A 16,512-nucleotide genomic window follows, 5' to 3' on the forward strand; every position below is an offset into this window, starting at 1 on the left:
CCTCGTGGCTGATTTCCCCTCTTCAGACTGCCCTCAATGGTGTTGATCCCTCTCCATGGATAAGCTGCCAGTAGAGATTCTGTCTAAAATCATCGACCGTAAGCCCCGGACCTTCCCCGCACCGTTTCGACCGAGAACTGATAGCCCGATAACCAGAACTCGCTCCTCGAGAAAAGGTCCAAATTCAATCAATTTCAAAAAAGTTCTTTGCTATCGCCCGTGATAATAATCAATGGAGATTGCACTGCTATGAGGAGTCATGGGCTGCTCGACAGGCTGCCCGATCCGCTGCCCGATCCTCGGAGAGTGTGATTTCCGACGCGACAGTTTCATTGGCGACCCTAGGGCAGGAGTCGTTGCTCGATATCATCCAGCCTTCTGCCCCGCCAGCGAACGGAGGCTCTGATGATACCAGGGAATTGTCTTGGAGTGAGAGGGCGAGAGCGTCAGCGGACTGGGATTCATCGGCTGAGGGCGAGCACGTTGACTGGTATTCGGAATATATTGCTCGACACGGGCCCATATCTTTATCATGGGTCGAGCAGCCCTCAGTCCGCAAGGGTGAAGGAAAACGAGGGCAGCCCTATGAGGTCAAAGGCATGGGGCTGCTAAAAGACTGGAGTTCAGCCAGGCAGAACAAGATCATTGCTCCGCTTGAAGATGGTAGCGTCTGCATCTGGGATCTGAATCACTCCCACTCAGCTGACTCCCAAGCAAGTAAAGGCAAGATCCTTGGTGTCAGTGAGCCCGGCATTCTCATGACCAACCTGTCTGGGCGTCGCGATCATTCCCCCTCCAAGACTTCATTGGAATTTATAAATCTGGGCGAGGGAGTGAGCGTTGATTCTCTGCGAAAAAGAGCCTATCTGGCAGTTGGGAATGTCCTGAATGAAGTGGACCTGGAGACATTAAAAGTGATTTCGCAACAGCGCTATCCCTGGTCCATTTTCGCTCTTTCCCAGGAGACCGATTACTCAGTGCCGTTAACACTAGCCACTACGCTCAGTCTGCAGATCTATGACTCCAGGCTGTCGGCCGTCGAGGAAGAAGAGGCAATCAGCTCGCGATGCGAGCAGGTAGCCAGCAAACAGGCCCCAGAACTGGGCATCTTTGCCCACTCTGATTCACCCTTGTTCCAACTCCAATCCAATGGACAGCCACCTACTCGTATACGCAGTCCAGGACCCTCAGATACAGGAGCCAACTACGCGCCGCTTTTCCAACCTGGCCCTCTTTCCATCTTGCACCCGCCAGCTCCTCATGTGAATACAATTCTCCTTGCAGGGCGTTTCCCCAGCATCCTATGCTATGATCGCCGCTACTTCCCTCGGCTACAGACTACAGTCCATTCTGGCGGTCGACTATGTGGTCTTGCCTCAGTACCAGCACCTCGATTCCCGGTCTTCTCGGACTCCATCTACCCCGAATCACATTCCGTCGTGGCATGCGGAGACTACAACGGACGAGGCTCGCTGGAACTCTATGATCTCAAACCAGCACTCAACGAAGACCACAGCCCCTCAAATATGACATCCACCCTCAACCCAGAATACAAGAACCGCCAAAGCGCCGCGAGTTCCAAATTACTTTCCGTGGGGTCACACGGAAATCGCATCGTCTTTTCCGACGCCGAGGGGAACATCAAGTGGACCGAGCGGAACGGTCGTTCAGAAGTTCGACGGTGGAATATCAATACATCCCAGCCTCAGATCAAATTCGGTCGTCGCACCCAACAGCCAACCCCGCAGACAGAAGAAGATCAGCAGCCGCGTGGGCTCTGGCCTTCCCAATCGCAGGGCAATAACGAGGTAGCTCGTAAGGTTCTCCCCACTGGTGGGAATCTTACTGGGGATGAGCTACTTATCTGGACTGGAGAGCGCATTGGGCGTCTCAAGTTTTCCATTCCTGCGGATCATGAGATGGAGGTCGATGGTAAAGAAGTTGATGAAGATGACGATGTGTTTATGCATGCGGAGGTCGATGAAGCTACGCGTGAAGAGATGCGACATAGACGGCGTGATGATTGGGAGAAAGAGCAACGGTATGGAGATTATATGCGCCGTGCGCTTGAGAGACAGGCGGATGAGGTCCGCTGGATGGGGAATCGAGGGCTTGGCTGATATAGTTTCTTCACATCAATTGCATCTGGATACCCAGTTCTACTGGGTCGGAGTGTCGGGAACATGAGTATATACCTATATCTGCGTAGTGATCTATAGAATATGCCACCATTTGGAAAGCAACTCGGACCTAACAAAATTCCCAGACCTCGGAGACTTGGAGGGCCAGAGTTGCCTCTTTGAACCTTGTCTTCCGCGGCTTAGCAATCGCCGGGTCCGCCCGCGGGGATTTCGGCTCCCCCACGCCGATATCACGAGCATTTCTAATGTTCTTGTCAGCCAGTGACTCAAATTTCTAATATTCTTCTTGTTTTTTGGTTCTAGAACAATTCAACAATTCGAATATTCTTTCTGGTCAATTTTCCATATTCTTCTCACTCAAATCTCTTCTACTCCCGTCCACTTTAAACCACTCATCCTTGAAGTACCGCAGTGAGGGGCAAAAGCGAAACCAAAATGCCTTCACCCACAGAAATCGCACACCAATTCGACTCAATTGAGGACACAATTGCAGCTTTTAGTATGTGATATTCCCACACAATGAATCGACTTTACCACCACGAGCATCCAGCTGCTCGCGGCGCCTTCAGACCCGACCAAACAACTGACGAATGTCTACAGAGAATGGCGAATTCATCATTGTCCTCGACTCGCAAGACCGCGAAAACGAAGGCGACCTAATTATCGCCGCCGAGTCAATTACAGCCGCCCAGATGGCCTTCCTGGTGCGCTATACGAGGTAAGAGCACTACCCAAGACAGCGACGAGGAACGACTACCAAAGCCGCAACCCCTCCTTTCTCCCTCCCCTCAATGGCACACCCACAAGGACATATGCGCCAACCCAAATCCAATCCCAGAAAACTTTGCTAACAGCTCCAAAACACAGTGGTTTAATATGCGCCCCGATCACCCCGGACCTCGCCACCCGCCTCGCGCTCCCGCAAATGGTAACCGAGAACGCCGACCCGAAGTGCACGGCCTACACAGTCACAATCGACTCCAGCGACGACTCCGTGACGACAGGAATATCCGCCGAGGACCGCGCACTGACATGCCGCACTCTTGCCTCACCCACCGCGCAGATCGACTCTTTCCGCCGACCAGGCCACATCATCCCACTGCAGGCGCGTCCCGGTGGCGTGCGCGAGCGAACAGGCCACACCGAGGCTGCGGTCGATTTCTGTAAGCTTGCTGGCAAGGCACCGGCTGGTGTTATTGCCGAGCTTGTTGAGGATGGGGAGATTGCTGAGGGCGTTGCGGAGATTGGAGGGAATAATGGTATGATGCGTCGGGACGGATGTTTGCGATTTGGAAAGAAGTGGGGTATTAAGGTGTGCACTATTGAGGATTTGGTGATTTATTTGGATCGTGTTGAGGGTACTGGTGCTGCTGCCAATGGGAAGCATTGAGCGATGGACTTGTATTTGATCTTGGTGGTTGGGTTTTGATATTCAGATCGCTTTTGTTGGGTCGTGTGCTTTGGGGTACCTTGTACATCACTACGCCTTCTCTTGGATACCTTTTTTTAGATGAATTTATGCAAATATGAATAGACTTGTGGCTTCAGTGGGTGGGGATATGAGCGTAGAGATATGGCTACATGCATACACGAAGGAACCTTTGGTGTATAGCTAGGGTTGTATGGAAATTGATTAATTTGTTTATTTGGGTATCTATCATTTTCTGCGTGTGGTGTACAAATGTCAATGCTGTCGAAGCAAATGTAAAAATCAATGAACGAGTTTCCATGCGGCGACAATGAGGCCACATGCATTTTCCCTAAAACGCCAAAGCAATGCAAAGCAATGATTGTATCAAAGCAAGTTCCGGTGTGGCAACGCGCAAAGTGAGACCGTTGCGAGATCCTTGAACAATCCACTTACCGTTTAAGATGCGAGTAGTCTCGGAGAATGCTCGTCATATGAGTGTTGGTGGTCTTTCCGCTTCGGCGTGGCTTCTTGGACTTCTTAGACGGCGCGATGACCCGGGGACCGAGCACTTTGTTCTTGTTGGTGGGTGTGATACCGAACTTGTCCAATTCTTCATTCACTACATTCGCATCCGGAACTTTGATCTTATCCCAAATTTGCTTGAACTCGTCGTCGAAGTGTTCAATTAGGGACGGATCGTTTGGCCACACCATCTTGGGATGGTCATCCTTCTTGTTTCGAGTCACGAGCAGTTTTCCCTCCTTCTCCATTTGGTTGATCTCCTCTTCGACGGTGGGCCAGCCCTCCCTGAGTTCGCGAACACTCATACCCGCCGCAGTCTTCTGGGCCTGGAGGTATTTCAAGAGTTGCTCCGAGTTTCGAATGTTGTGAGGTGGGCGGAACCTGAATGTGCCCTCGCCGTTCGCGCCACTCGGATCAAATTCAACCTTCTCGTGCATCTGCAGAATGCTCCGAAGAGCCTGCACATAGCCCTGGTCATGAGCGCGATGCTGGAGTGAGAGGTATGAGATGATATCCGAGAACTTAAGCGGAATGTTCTTGTTCTTCATGTGCTCGATCGCGAACAGCACTTGCGTCATAATATCTTTGCCCGTGCCCGTGTTGGCCGGCTGGGAGTAGACAATATCCGGGTCATGGCGCTTCTTTTTGATCTCGGTAGACGATGACGGGGTCGGTGCGGACGATGGGACTTGGGAACTGCTGGCAGAGACTGGTTGGTTACTGACCACACGTCGCTGCGTGGGCATGCGGTTCGCCGACTCGACGACACTGGCGTTGAAGCTTTTGAGCTGGTTTTGAAGGTACGACATGGTTGTGACGAAGGAAAGGAGATCGCTGAGACTCAAGAGACGAATGGAACGGAGCTGAGATGGCAACCACTTAGTTTGACCTAGGTCGAGCTGGAGGATTCAAACGGGGCTTGGCATAGGTACCGCGAATGTTGCCTGAAAGAAAAGAAGACAATACACACAAAAATGGTGGTGTAGAGAGCGAGGAAAACCTAGCCAGGCAGTTGAGTTTCGAAGAGAGAGGCTATTAAAAGATTGAAGGCCAGACAAACATAGTGCATTGACTACCTAGGGAAAGCATATAAGAGGCTCGGTCACGTGGACCGGTCACATGACAGAAGCTGCTGATTCGTCCATTCCCAAGAACTCCCCACTCCACTACAACAACTTCCCCACTCCACATCAATAATGGGTCCTAATCGCAAACGATCGCCATCTAACTCCTGCTATCCATCCAAGTTCATGACCCATGAACGACCTGGCTCCAACAGCACATTCGAAGCTTCTACGATTCCACACCGCACCACCGGCTTATCACCATTAAGCACCGATCTTGAAGAAGACAGTGCATGGGAGAGTCTCAAGGTCGAAGCTAAAGTCCCTATTGAAGAATATGTTATCACAGGTGACAAAGCCAGACCACGTGAAGATATTCTGAAGAATTCACTACATGCATTACTTGACTGGCTTCTCTGGGGAGGGTGTGACTCCTATCCACGATCCATTCTCAAAGCTAAATCGGACCGAGCCCTATGGGATCATTTCTGGGTTGTATGCTGTTTTCTTGCAGCACCAAGTAAGTAGACTATGAACTTGTTTAACTTAACGGTATACTACTTAATATCTCTGGTAGTGAGAACCTCATTAAGATTTAGTTTAATCCTATCTGAACAAAGCCCCTCGACACACGTGAGTGCTGTAGCAAGTATACTTACTCGGTCTCAAAACCAATCAAACGAATCTCATATACGCCTTTTAAAGCGCGACGATTGTCCTTGCGTCATCTCAGGTGATATGAATGTCGATTTCTGGGAAAAGTCTAAACTCAGAGGAAACCCCTTATACTCGCTATACCGAGATATAGGACCTATGTTGAATTTTTTTATTTCACTATCACTTAACTCTTAGTCTACTCTTAGTCTACCCTCATTTTACTTTCATTTTACTCTTATTTTAAGATTGCACTTACTGAAGGTGCATATATCATCCCATATGCATATGCATATGCCAGCTGCAAGTCCCCAGTAAATATTCTCTAATACAGATATTTACATGTACTTATATATCCTAGGTCACACAGGAAAGGAGTGCACAAGCTTGGACGATACTTTATGAAAGTTTTCCCGTTCTGCGAAACGTCATCCACGACAACACAATCAACAATCCAGCAAATGGAATAACACTCCGAGCAGATGTCCGCCGACACTTGAGGGACTTCCGTATAGCTCTGGAAGCGACAGTGAGTGATCAAAGAGAATATATTATTATCTTTCACTAACAAATATTTACTATTGAGGACAGTCCAACGAGTACATCGTTCATACATTCCGCTTAGACACATGTCTAAAGCGCAGTCTTCCATTCCGTATTACCTTCCAAAACTCCTGCGAAGGTGAACTGGCCCTCCCAAACCCTGATTTGTTCCATTGCCATTTCATTATGGCAAAGATCCTCCATGCATCTGGAATGGGACAGGTTGTTGAGGATTTTATGCGAGAATGGGATAACATCAAGCAAGGGCCGGGGTGTCATGGACTGAGAGAAGATGGTGAAACAGATTTGGAGATGTTTTTGTCTGCGGCTAAGTATGCCACCGGGGCATAGCCCTCTCATTGGAAAATATTGCCCAGCAGTATTATACCTACCTAGGTAGATCCACCCTCACTCTACAGTTAGTACTATGTATAATACTAGGCCGCGTTTGCGGCCTTGTGATATGTTTTTAAACGTCTTTTTGCATGTCTTTTTGCATGTCTTTTTGCATGTCTTTTTGCATGTCTTTTTGCATGTCTTTTTGCATGTCTTTTTGCATGTCTTTTTGCATGTCTTTTTGCATGTCTTTTTGCATGTCTTTTTGCATGTCTTTTTGCATGTCTTTTTGCATGTCTTTTTGCATGTCTTTTTGCATGTCTTTTTGCATGTCTTTTTGCATGTCTTTTTGCATGTCTTTTTGCATGTCTTTTTGCATGTCTTTTTGCATGTCTTTTTGCATGTCTTTTTGCATGTCTTTTTGCATGTCTTTTTGCATGTCTTTTTGCATGTCTTTTTGCATGTCTTTTTGCATGTCTTTTTGCATGTCTTTTTGCATGTCTTTTTGCATGTCTTTTTGCATGTCTTTTTGCATGTCTTTTTGCATGTCTTTTTGCATGTCTTTTTGCATGTCTTTTTGCATGTCTTTTTGCATGTCTTTTTGCATGTCTTTTTGCATGTCTTTTTGCATGTCTTTTTGCATGTCTTTTTGCATGTCTTTTTAAATGTCTTTTTAAATGATTTTTCAAATATCTTTGTTTTATAGATATTTTGCAGTTTATCTCAGCTTTATAGATAGACGCCGGAAAAAGGCGGAAAAAGGCTCAATTTACAAAATAACTTTAGATTTTGGAAGTGCAGGAGCCCGCGCATGCCCCAGGATATCAGCCTAATAACACAAACGAGCTTGGGGAGCAACCAAGCCCCTAACACCCCAGCGCAACCTCCCATTGTCGAAGAGCCCTAACTCTGCCCACGTCCACGTCAAAACGTCAAAACGCAGACGGACTTAATCTTCTCTACTAGGCAACCAAATTTCTTCCAAGCCAGACGACGGCCTCTCTCTGTTAGACGCGAAGGCGCGATAGGCAAGAAGATAGATTCTAGCTCAAAGCTCAACTACCTAGGTAGCTACAAGGGGTCAACGTCCACGTAACCACGCAGTCGGCCGCACTCGGCCCTTATTAGCTTTTTTTACCAGCTGATAGTACAAGCTGCAGGGGGCTAGAGATAATGCATTGACTACATGTATCCATGGATGTATCTACAACAAAGGGAAAGCTATCTAAGAGGGACATGGTCACGTGATGGTAACATAAAGGGTAGCTATGTTAGTATGTGAAGGCGCGATAGGTAAGAAGATGGATTCTGGGTAAAAGGTCAACTATGTAGCTAAATGAGGGGTCAATGTCCATGTGGACATGTTGTCGGCAACACTTAGCCCTCATTGGCTTTTTTACCAGCTGATAGTACGAGCTGGCGGTTGCTCAAAGAATGTCACGTGCCGAAGCTCAGCAACCCAAAGCGCGGAAATGGATCTCGAACACCCTTGAAGTCACCTCACCACCACTTCTTTCAATTACCGTTTCATTCAGTTCTTTGTCTTCTCCCCCTTGGAAGACACATATTTCTTTTGTTCACACCGTCATGACCTGAGGTCCCTCGACTAGCGCTGTGTGTACTTGTCTGTGAACGGTACACGGCGCGCCCGTCCTCGAGGACCCAGCTCTAACTCGCGCCGCTCATACTTGCTTCTCTTGATTTATCCACCACGACAGTTGCGTGCTGTTGCTCGCTCGAAAAAATGGCGGAAACTACCGTTCAACTGCCCTACCTATCATCTCACTATGCGCTCCCCGAATCGACGCTCACGACCTTAAGGCAGGCCCCAACTGTGGAGCTTGTCAATCAACTTTTAGAATCAATCAATAAAAAGGCTCATGAATCCGATGAGCTCAAGTCCGACAAGCTTCGTTTGGAGGTAGAGCTTGAGAATTCCGTGCGCAGCAATGAGTCGAAGGTCAAGGTTCTGAAAGCCAGCGTGGAGAAGGGACACGCGGAAGTCGCAGATCTGAGGAAAAAACTGCACGAAGCTGGTATATATCTGTGTCTTGTCTGTTACTCATGAGCTCTTCTCTAACATTGAATAGAAACTACCCGCTCCTCACTCGAGACAGAGATCTCTACCCTGAAATCCTCATCCACGTCTAACGAATCCGAAACCACATCTTTGAAAGCGCGTATCTCATCTCTGGAGGCATCCAACAGAGACACACTGGGCTTGCTTGAATCGAAATCTGCAGCCTATGATAAATTGGCCGAGGAGCTTTCACTTCAGCACAAGAAGACCATCGAATTACGACGTGAACTCTCCACCGCGGAGCAGAGTCTCCAAAGTGCCAATGCGGCATCTGCCAGCGCCCGCTTCCGCGAACAGAGCCTGCAACAAGAATTAGATCTCACCAAAAAGAACAACGAATGGTTCGAGACCGAACTCAAGACAAAATCCGCTGAATACATCAAGTTCCGCAAAGAAAAAGGTGCTCGGATCTCGGAGCTTCAGCGAGAGAATGAAGAAGCAAACTCGACAATTGACTCTCTTCGCCGAAGTGAGAACTCGCTCAAGAGTCGTCTGGACGAAACAGAGCAGCGATACGAAACCTGTCTGGCTAGCATTCATCAGTTGAAAGAGGAAGCTATCCAGGCAACCGAATCCTTCCGCATCGAACTTGACAGCTCCAACCGATTGGCTGAGCTACAAGGATCTGCTGCTCAAACGGCCAAGCAACGGGTGCAAGAATGCCAACTTGCTCTCGAGAAGACAAAGGATGACGCAGCGCAGGAAATCTCGCGCCTCCGCGTGGAGCTTGAGACGGAGTCCAACGATAAGGGAGCCGCGGAGCGCCGAATTGGCGAGCTCGAGGCACTTGTTGCCCAACTTGAGTCTGAACCCTCCAGGGGAAGATCAGCAAGCCCTGCTGTCTCTCTTAATGGAGGTACACCTAGTACTCCTCTACGATCCAGCATCATGCGTGCTGGTACTCCTACTGGCTCGTTCTCCCCCCGCGCATCTCGTGGTAAGGGTGGAATGAACGTCACCCAGATGTACTCCGAGTACGACAGGATGCGCACCGCTCTTGCAGCTGAGCAGAGAACCTGCCAGGAACTCCGCAATACTGTCGACGAGATGGTTCTTGAACTTGATTCAACCAGACCCGAAATCGAGGAGGGACGAGCAGAACAATCCCGTCTCGACCACGCGGTTGTGGAGATGTCTACTCTCCTCGAGGCGGCAGGGAAGGAACGTGATGCCGCCCTAAAGGAAGCCAGGAAATGGCAAGGTCAAGTTGAGGGTTTGGCTCGCGAGGGCGATATTCTACGCCAGCAACTTCGCGATCTAAGTGCGGAAGTCAAGGTTCTTGTCCTGGAGGTTGCTGTTGCAAAACACGGCGAAGAATACGACCGCGAGGAGCTCGAGAAGATCGCTCGGGGTGAAGTCGAAGAATCGGCAAAGGATCTCAATGAAACTGGCCGCTTTATCAGCAAGCACCTCACAACTTTCAAGGATCTTCACGAACTCCAGGATCAGAACCACACCCTACGGCGTATGTTGAGAGAACTTGGTGACAAGCAGGAGGGCGAAGAGGCCCAAGCCAAGGAAGCTACGCGACGGGCAGAAATCGATGAATTGAAGGAATTGCGAATCCGTGCGCAGACAAACCGTGATGAGATTGCGAACCTCAGCGCACAGATGCAGAGTTACGTCAAGGAGCGCGACACATTCCGCAGTATGCTCATGCACAGAAAGCCAACCATCGAAGACCAGTCTGTCTTCTCACAATCCATGCCTCTCGGTGCTGCTCCTCAGGGAGCCATGGAAACATCAGGACCCGACTACGCTGATTTGCTCCGAAAGGTCCAAGCCCATTTCGATACTTTCCGTGAAGAAACGACGACAGACCACAAAGCACTGCGACAGCAGGTCAATGAACTGTCGCGCAAGAACAGTGAGCTCATGTCTGACATCAGTCGGTCAAGTAGCCAGCTTGCTGCTGCTTCTCAACGTGCAGAGCTTTTGCAGAGTAACTTCAATATGCTCAAGAATGAGAATACGGAGATCCAAAAGCGCTATTCTGCTCTCTTCGAAAATGCAAACCGACAGGATCTGCGCACCCAGCAAGCTGCGGAAGACCTCGTGGAGGCTAAGGGTCTTGTTGAGAGCCTTCAGAGAGAAAATGCCAACCTGAAAGCCGAGAAGGATCTTTGGAAGAATATTGAGAAGAGGCTCATCGATGACACCGAGAACTTGCGGAATGAGCGCAGTCGTCTGGACTCATTGAACGCAAACCTTCAAACCATTCTCAACGAGCGTGAACACACCGACTCCGAGAGCCGACGCCGACTCCAAGCCAGCGTCGAGTCGCTCGAAACTGAACTGCAGTCGACAAAGCGCAAGCTCAATGATGAAGTGGAGGAATCCAAGAAGGCTAGCATGCGCCGTGAGTATGAGCAGGAGACATCACAAAAACGAATTGACGACTTGGTAACCAGCTTGGGTGCCGTCCGCGAAGAGCTAGTTGCCGCCAAGACCACCCGGGATCACCTACAGTCCCGTGTGGATGAGCTTGCAGTTGAGCTGAAGAGTGCCGAAGAGCGTCTGCAGGTCTTGAACTCGAGACCAAGCGTGTCTGCTGGTACCGCCGAGGGACCTACAGAGGGTGATGAGTCTGGTGAAGGAAGCGGTCTTTCTCGCGAGCAGGAACTTTCAATTGAAGTTTCCGAGCTGAAACGGGATCTAGAATTAGCCAAGGGTGAACTTGAACACGCCAAGCAATTGGCTGAGGATTACCAGGCCATCAGCCAAGCTAGTGAAGAACGTCTGGAGTCCGCCACCGAGACTCAGGAGCAATACCGCGAAGAGACCGATCGTCTTGTGGAGGAGAAGAACGCTAAGATTCATGACCTCGAAACTCGCATTGAAGAGATCTCAGCTGAGCTGTCCGCCTCCAACGCTGAAATGACTAAGCTCCGCGAAGAGCAAGCGGAGGCAACGCGCCGCTTGGAAGAGCAGAAGGCCAACTTCGAGTCGGAAATTACTCGTCTCAAGGCCGACAATGAACGACATGTCACTGCTGCACAATACCATCAGGAGGACCTGAATGCACAGGCCGAAATCGCCAAGCATGCGCAACAGAACTATGAGACCGAGCTTGTTAAGCACGCCGAGGCAGCGAAGAATCTACAAGTCGTTCGTGCAGAGAGCAATCAACTCAGACTCGACATCGCTGAGCTGCGAACCCAATCAGAAGGTTACAAAGGGGATCTGTCTCAGAAGGAGGAGAGCTGGGCGGAGCAACGAGCCACGTACGAGCGTGAGCTGTCTGAACTGCAGAAGCGTCGGGAGGAGGTTCTTAACCAGAACTCTGTCCTTCACACCCAGCTCGAAAATATCACCAGCCAGATTTCGTCCTTGCAGCGGGACCGAATCAATGTTTCAGACGATGAGCAAGAGGGAGAACAGGCGGCACCCAATCTCGAGGGCCTCCAGGAGGTTATCAAGTTCTTGCGCCGCGAGAAAGAAATTGTCGAGGTGCAATACCACCTTTCGACCCAGGAAAGCAAGAGACTCAACCAGCAACTCGACTACACTCAGTCGCAGCTCGATGAGACCCGCCTCAAGCTTGAGCAGCAGCGCCGTGCTGCAGCCGACAGCGATCACAACGCTCTGAATCACAGCAAGCTGTTGGACACTATCAACGAGCTCAACGTTTTCCGTGAAAGCAACGCCACTCTGAGAAACCAACTGAAACAAACCGAAGCCGTGCGTGATCAAAAGATTGCCCGCGAGAATGAGCTGGTCCAGGAGATCGAACCCCTCAAGACCAGGATCCACGAGTTGGAGAGCCAGATTGAAGCCAAGGATGGAGAAATGCAGCTTCTACAGGCCGATCGCGACCGATACCAACAGCGTATTCAGAACATCCTCCAAAAGTACGACCGTGTTGATCCTACTGAAATGCAAGAACTGAAGGAGAAGCTCGCGAGCCTCGAGACCGAAAAAACCGAAGCCGTGTCCGAGCGGGAAGCTCTCCAAACCCAGGTGGAGTCACTTCAGGCTCAAATCGCCGAATTCCCAGAACAGCTCAAGCAGCATTCGGATGAACGCGCGCAAGATTTGCGATCCAAGCTCACAGAGCAATTCAAGGCACGCTCTAAGGACCTTAGCGCGCGTGTCAAGGCCAAGCAAGATGAGCTCAATGTAGTCTTGCAGGAGAAAGAGGTCATCCAAGCAGAGCTTCAGACTACAAAGAGCGAATTGGAGGCACTGAAGACAAAGGTGGCAGAGTCGCCAGCCAATGTGTCACCTGCTCCTGTTGCAGCTGCAGTCGCAGCTCCAGAAGAAGAAGCACCCATCAACGCTACCCCAGCTTCACAATTCCCAACCGCGACCGTTGAAATCCCTGGTCCTGGTGACGCTCAAAAGATACAAGCCCTTGAGCAGAAGATCCAGCGACTCGAGGCAGCTCTTGCCGAGAAGGATGGACTTCTGGCGACACAGGCCAGCGAACAAGATGCGAAGATTAAGGAACGCGCCGACCGCCTCAAGGATATGTACAACTCTAAGCTGAACGAAGTCAGGGCTGCTCATCGCCAAGAAATCGAGAAACTGTCCGCTGGTGAACAACCCATACCTGGAACACCTGGTGCGGGCCCGGATGCAACCCCTGCAACGCCATCAAAGACATTTGAGCTTGCCGGATTCACTATTCCCGAGTTGACAGATGCTCAAGCAAGAGAGCTGGTCGCGAAGCATGAGACTATCCGCACAATCGTCCGAAACAACATTCGCGGCGGAGTGGCGCGCGAGCAACAAAAATTGCAACAAGAAGCCCAAGCCTCCTCCGGTGCCAACGAGGCCGCATTGGCTGGACTACAACAGAAGTCGGCTGAGGAAAGGGAAGCCTTAGTCAAGGCCCATGAAACAGAACTCAAGGAGAAGGTCAACTCAGCGGTCGAACTGGTCGAAAAGAAGACAGCTGCCCGTCTCAGCATGCTTGACACCAGATTCCGAACTGCGAATGCCAAGATTGATGTGGTATCAAAGGCTGCCACGGAAACTCCCCAAAAGCCTGTTGTGGAGGTATGGGAAATCGCAAAGACTGCCCGGCCTGCACCGATCGCGGTTCCGGCTGCTAAGCCGCCCGTACCAGCAGCAATCCCAGTCCAACCCGTTGCTCCCGCTCCAATCCTAGCTGCGCCGCAAGTCCCAATTACAGCCCCCTCGGCCCCGGTCCCTGCTCCCGCCCCTGCCTCTGTCCCTGTGGTAGCAGCCCCGAATGTTCCAACGGAGCAAGTTGCGGCTCCCAATGTGCCTTCCGAAGCTGCTGCCCCCCAGCAAGGTGAGGCACAGCCCACAGCGCCAGCCAATCCGTTCGGCCAAGTTCAGCAAACCGATCAAAGCCAGCAGGCCTCTTCTCTCCCTAGCAAACCCCCCGCTGGAAACCCACCTGGTCTGATGCGGGCTCTTCAATCTGGGCTTCCCATTGCACGAGGCGGACGTGGTGGACGTGGCGGTGGCCAGCAATTCGGCCATCAACAACATGACCAACAACAGCAGCAAGGTCACGGTCAGAGCCAAAACCAGCGCGGCCCAGGGCTTCAGCGAGGTCGTGGCGGTCGTGGTGGACAAGGTCGCGGTGGTAACCAAAATCAAAATAACGTCGCCCAAGCTCAGAGCCCCACCGCCAATCGTGGGAACCTGAGTGCTTCGGCCCGTCAGTTCATTCCTGGAGGCAACAAGCGCTCTCGTGATGAGGGTCCCGACACTACCACTGAGGGTGGAAGCGGTGGAAAGAGACAGAGAGGCGGCGGTGGCCCCCAGCCTCGTGGCGGAGGCTCTTCTTAAGCAGCACTCGTCGTTCATGTTTTTTTCTATTCCATTAATGTATTCTCGATTTCATTGACAAATGCGCCGTGGACCCGTTCATGAATGGGTTTTTACGTCTGCTTATGCCATATGGCGCATTGCTTTTCATATTTTATCCTGCTACGCAGAAAGCAGTCCTGTTTCTTTTGTCTTGTATCTACTGAATGTGTGGCGTTCCTACGGGTTTCTATTCCTACACCCAATTGATACTAGAGTTCAATTGCAAGGTATATTGTGCATTATCATTGTAAACACCCGCGATGGTCTGGCCACTGTAAACGAAAACTGGGGTATAAGCTGCTAGAAGACACGAATCTATCCAAGAAAACAAATCATATCCGATATAGAAGAACGCAAGTCCAGAACAAAAAAGAACATCTACAAGAAAATATCTTGTAATCACTTCTTCCTCCCCCCAGCAGCAGGAACAAGCATCCTCCCAAGAACCTCCCTCTCCTTCTGCAAAACCATCAATCTCGCATCCTCAATAACCTTACCCGCCGGCGCAGGACTAGGAAGAGGCGTCTGGGAAACCTGCGCCGCACCCACAACAGCCGGACTCATGCCCTTCACAACACGAGCTCTCTTCCTCCGCATTCCCGGGCCCTGTCCATATACAACAACCCACTCGGCAACAGATCCACCAGTGGCAATTTCACACCCGGAACACACCTTCGAGTGCGCACCGATATCCGCGCNACACCTTCGAGTGCGCACCGATATCCGCGCCCCGACGAATCGTCGCCAGAGCCTCGATCGTAGCAGAAGAGTGGATATGAACACCGGGTTCGACGGTCGCCAACGGACCAATAGTAACAAAGTATGAAATCCGCGTCGATGTCTCTTTCTTAGGCTCGGGCGTCGACGCCCCAGACTCGGTCGGTGTTGTGCTTGCTGGTCTGGACGGTGAGGGTGAGCGAGATGAACTCGGTGGAGCGCCAATTACTGCTTTCTCGCAGATAATACAGCCGTCTTCGACAACGATTGGGCCTTCGTATGCGTAGAATTTTGCGCGCGGGTGGATGACTGTCCCTGCGCCGATGGTGACGGAGTATCGGCCTTGGAAGACGACGGTGTCGGCGATTGTGGCTGTTGGGTCGGCTTTTAGGGGGGCTTTTGGTGGGCCGGAGCTGTGGGAGGAGGATGAGGAGCGGTGGGTATTTGTCGGAGGTTTGAGGGTCGCCATTTTGGTGGTTTCTGTTGGAGGAGGTATGTGTTTTGGGGAGATCTATGGTCGCACTGTTTTGGAGCTAGCTAGCGCCGCTTTTTCGAAGGTTGGGGTACGTCCCTTAGTCAGCTCGATCAAACGTCTGGCATGGGTCTATGGATGGACAGATCGAAGTGTATGATATGGTTGAAAATGTTACTTTATCCAAATGTTATTGACATCGGAGGATTGCGGTGAAGCATAGGAAAATGTATCCGTCATATATATTCCAAGCCGGGGTATCTAAAATCTAAAACCAAGTCTCAAGCACAATATCCCCCCAACATAGGAACCACTGCATAAAACAGCCAATGACCCTCATGATTCCTCCGCTGTCTCTAGTTTGATACCACTACGCTTTCTCCAAGCTCGAACGCCCCGGTCGACCTCCTCCCTGGTCATCCCATCGCGCACCAAGCAAAATGTGACCCCCAACTCCGTCTCCACGTTTCGGTTCCGCGCCTCATCATCGAAGAACAGCATATCCTCGTAAGCGACACTGCTCGTCTGTTGAATTTTCGAGAAATGCGATGTCTTATTCCCGGGGTAGATCTGGATAAAATCAAAGTAATCGAGCGCGCGGATGGTCTTAGCGTTCGCGGCGGGGTTATCGGAGAATGTGGGGATGATATGCAGGGATTTGAGCATGTCGCGCGCCAGATCGGGGGTCTGGGTACGGGATGCAAGGGCCAGTGGAATCGACCGATGTTTGCAGGCGTAGACTATAGATGAGACTGCCGGGTAGAAGGCAAAGGACTCTCCCCATC

General features: G+C 50.7%; 7 protein-coding genes across 7 annotated transcripts; 4 read left to right on the plus strand and 3 right to left on the minus strand.

Moving 5' to 3' along the window:
* Window positions 1-55: 55 nt before the first annotated feature.
* On the plus strand, window positions 56-2,120 carry PEX2_027870 (uncharacterized protein; the record flags this gene model as incomplete). The annotated part of the gene is made up of 2 exons (XM_016740062.1): window positions 56-98; window positions 157-2,120. 2 exons carry the CDS (start codon window positions 56-58, stop codon window positions 2,118-2,120), a joined length of 2,007 nt encoding a protein of 668 aa, XP_016593473.1.
* Window positions 2,121-2,576: 456 nt separating this feature from the next.
* PEX2_027880 (3,4-dihydroxy-2-butanone-4-phosphate synthase RIB3) lies at window positions 2,577-3,531 on the plus strand (the record flags this gene model as incomplete). Its single annotated transcript, XM_016740063.1, has 3 exons — window positions 2,577-2,640; window positions 2,742-2,859; window positions 3,009-3,531. 3 exons carry the CDS (start codon window positions 2,577-2,579, stop codon window positions 3,529-3,531), a joined length of 705 nt encoding a protein of 234 aa, XP_016593474.1.
* Window positions 3,532-4,001: 470 nt separating this feature from the next.
* PEX2_027890 (transcription factor TFIIE subunit TFA2) lies at window positions 4,002-4,883 on the minus strand (the record flags this gene model as incomplete). Its single annotated transcript, XM_016740064.1, has 1 exon — window positions 4,002-4,883. One exon carries the CDS (start codon window positions 4,881-4,883, stop codon window positions 4,002-4,004), a length of 882 nt encoding a protein of 293 aa, XP_016593475.1.
* Window positions 4,884-5,324: 441 nt separating this feature from the next.
* PEX2_027900 (uncharacterized protein) lies at window positions 5,325-5,666 on the plus strand (the record flags this gene model as incomplete). Its single annotated transcript, XM_016740065.1, has 1 exon — window positions 5,325-5,666. One exon carries the CDS (start codon window positions 5,325-5,327, stop codon window positions 5,664-5,666), a length of 342 nt encoding a protein of 113 aa, XP_016593476.1.
* Window positions 5,667-8,415: 2,749 nt separating this feature from the next.
* PEX2_027910 (putative filament-forming protein (Tpr/p270)) lies at window positions 8,416-14,517 on the plus strand (the record flags this gene model as incomplete). The annotated part of the gene is made up of 2 exons (XM_016740066.1): window positions 8,416-8,707; window positions 8,762-14,517. The coding sequence occupies 2 exons, from the start codon at window positions 8,416-8,418 to the stop codon at window positions 14,515-14,517; spliced, it is 6,048 nt and encodes a 2,015-aa protein (XP_016593477.1).
* A 420-nt stretch (window positions 14,518-14,937) lies between these two features.
* PEX2_027920 (transferase hexapeptide domain protein) lies at window positions 14,938-15,724 on the minus strand (the record flags this gene model as incomplete). The annotated part of the gene is made up of 2 exons (XM_016740067.1): window positions 14,938-15,144; window positions 15,200-15,724. The coding sequence occupies 2 exons, from the start codon at window positions 15,722-15,724 to the stop codon at window positions 14,938-14,940; spliced, it is 732 nt and encodes a 243-aa protein (XP_016593478.1).
* Window positions 15,725-16,063: 339 nt separating this feature from the next.
* PEX2_027930 (Mg-dependent acid phosphatase) lies at window positions 16,064-16,393 on the minus strand (the record flags this gene model as incomplete). Its single annotated transcript, XM_016740068.1, has 1 exon — window positions 16,064-16,393. One exon carries the CDS (start codon window positions 16,391-16,393, stop codon window positions 16,064-16,066), a length of 330 nt encoding a protein of 109 aa, XP_016593479.1.
* Window positions 16,394-16,512: the final 119 nt, after the last annotated feature.

This window comes from Penicillium expansum (assembly GCF_000769745.1).
Source record: "Penicillium expansum strain MD-8 chromosome Unknown contig74, whole genome shotgun sequence".
NCBI lineage: Eukaryota > Fungi > Ascomycota > Eurotiomycetes > Eurotiales > Aspergillaceae > Penicillium > Penicillium expansum.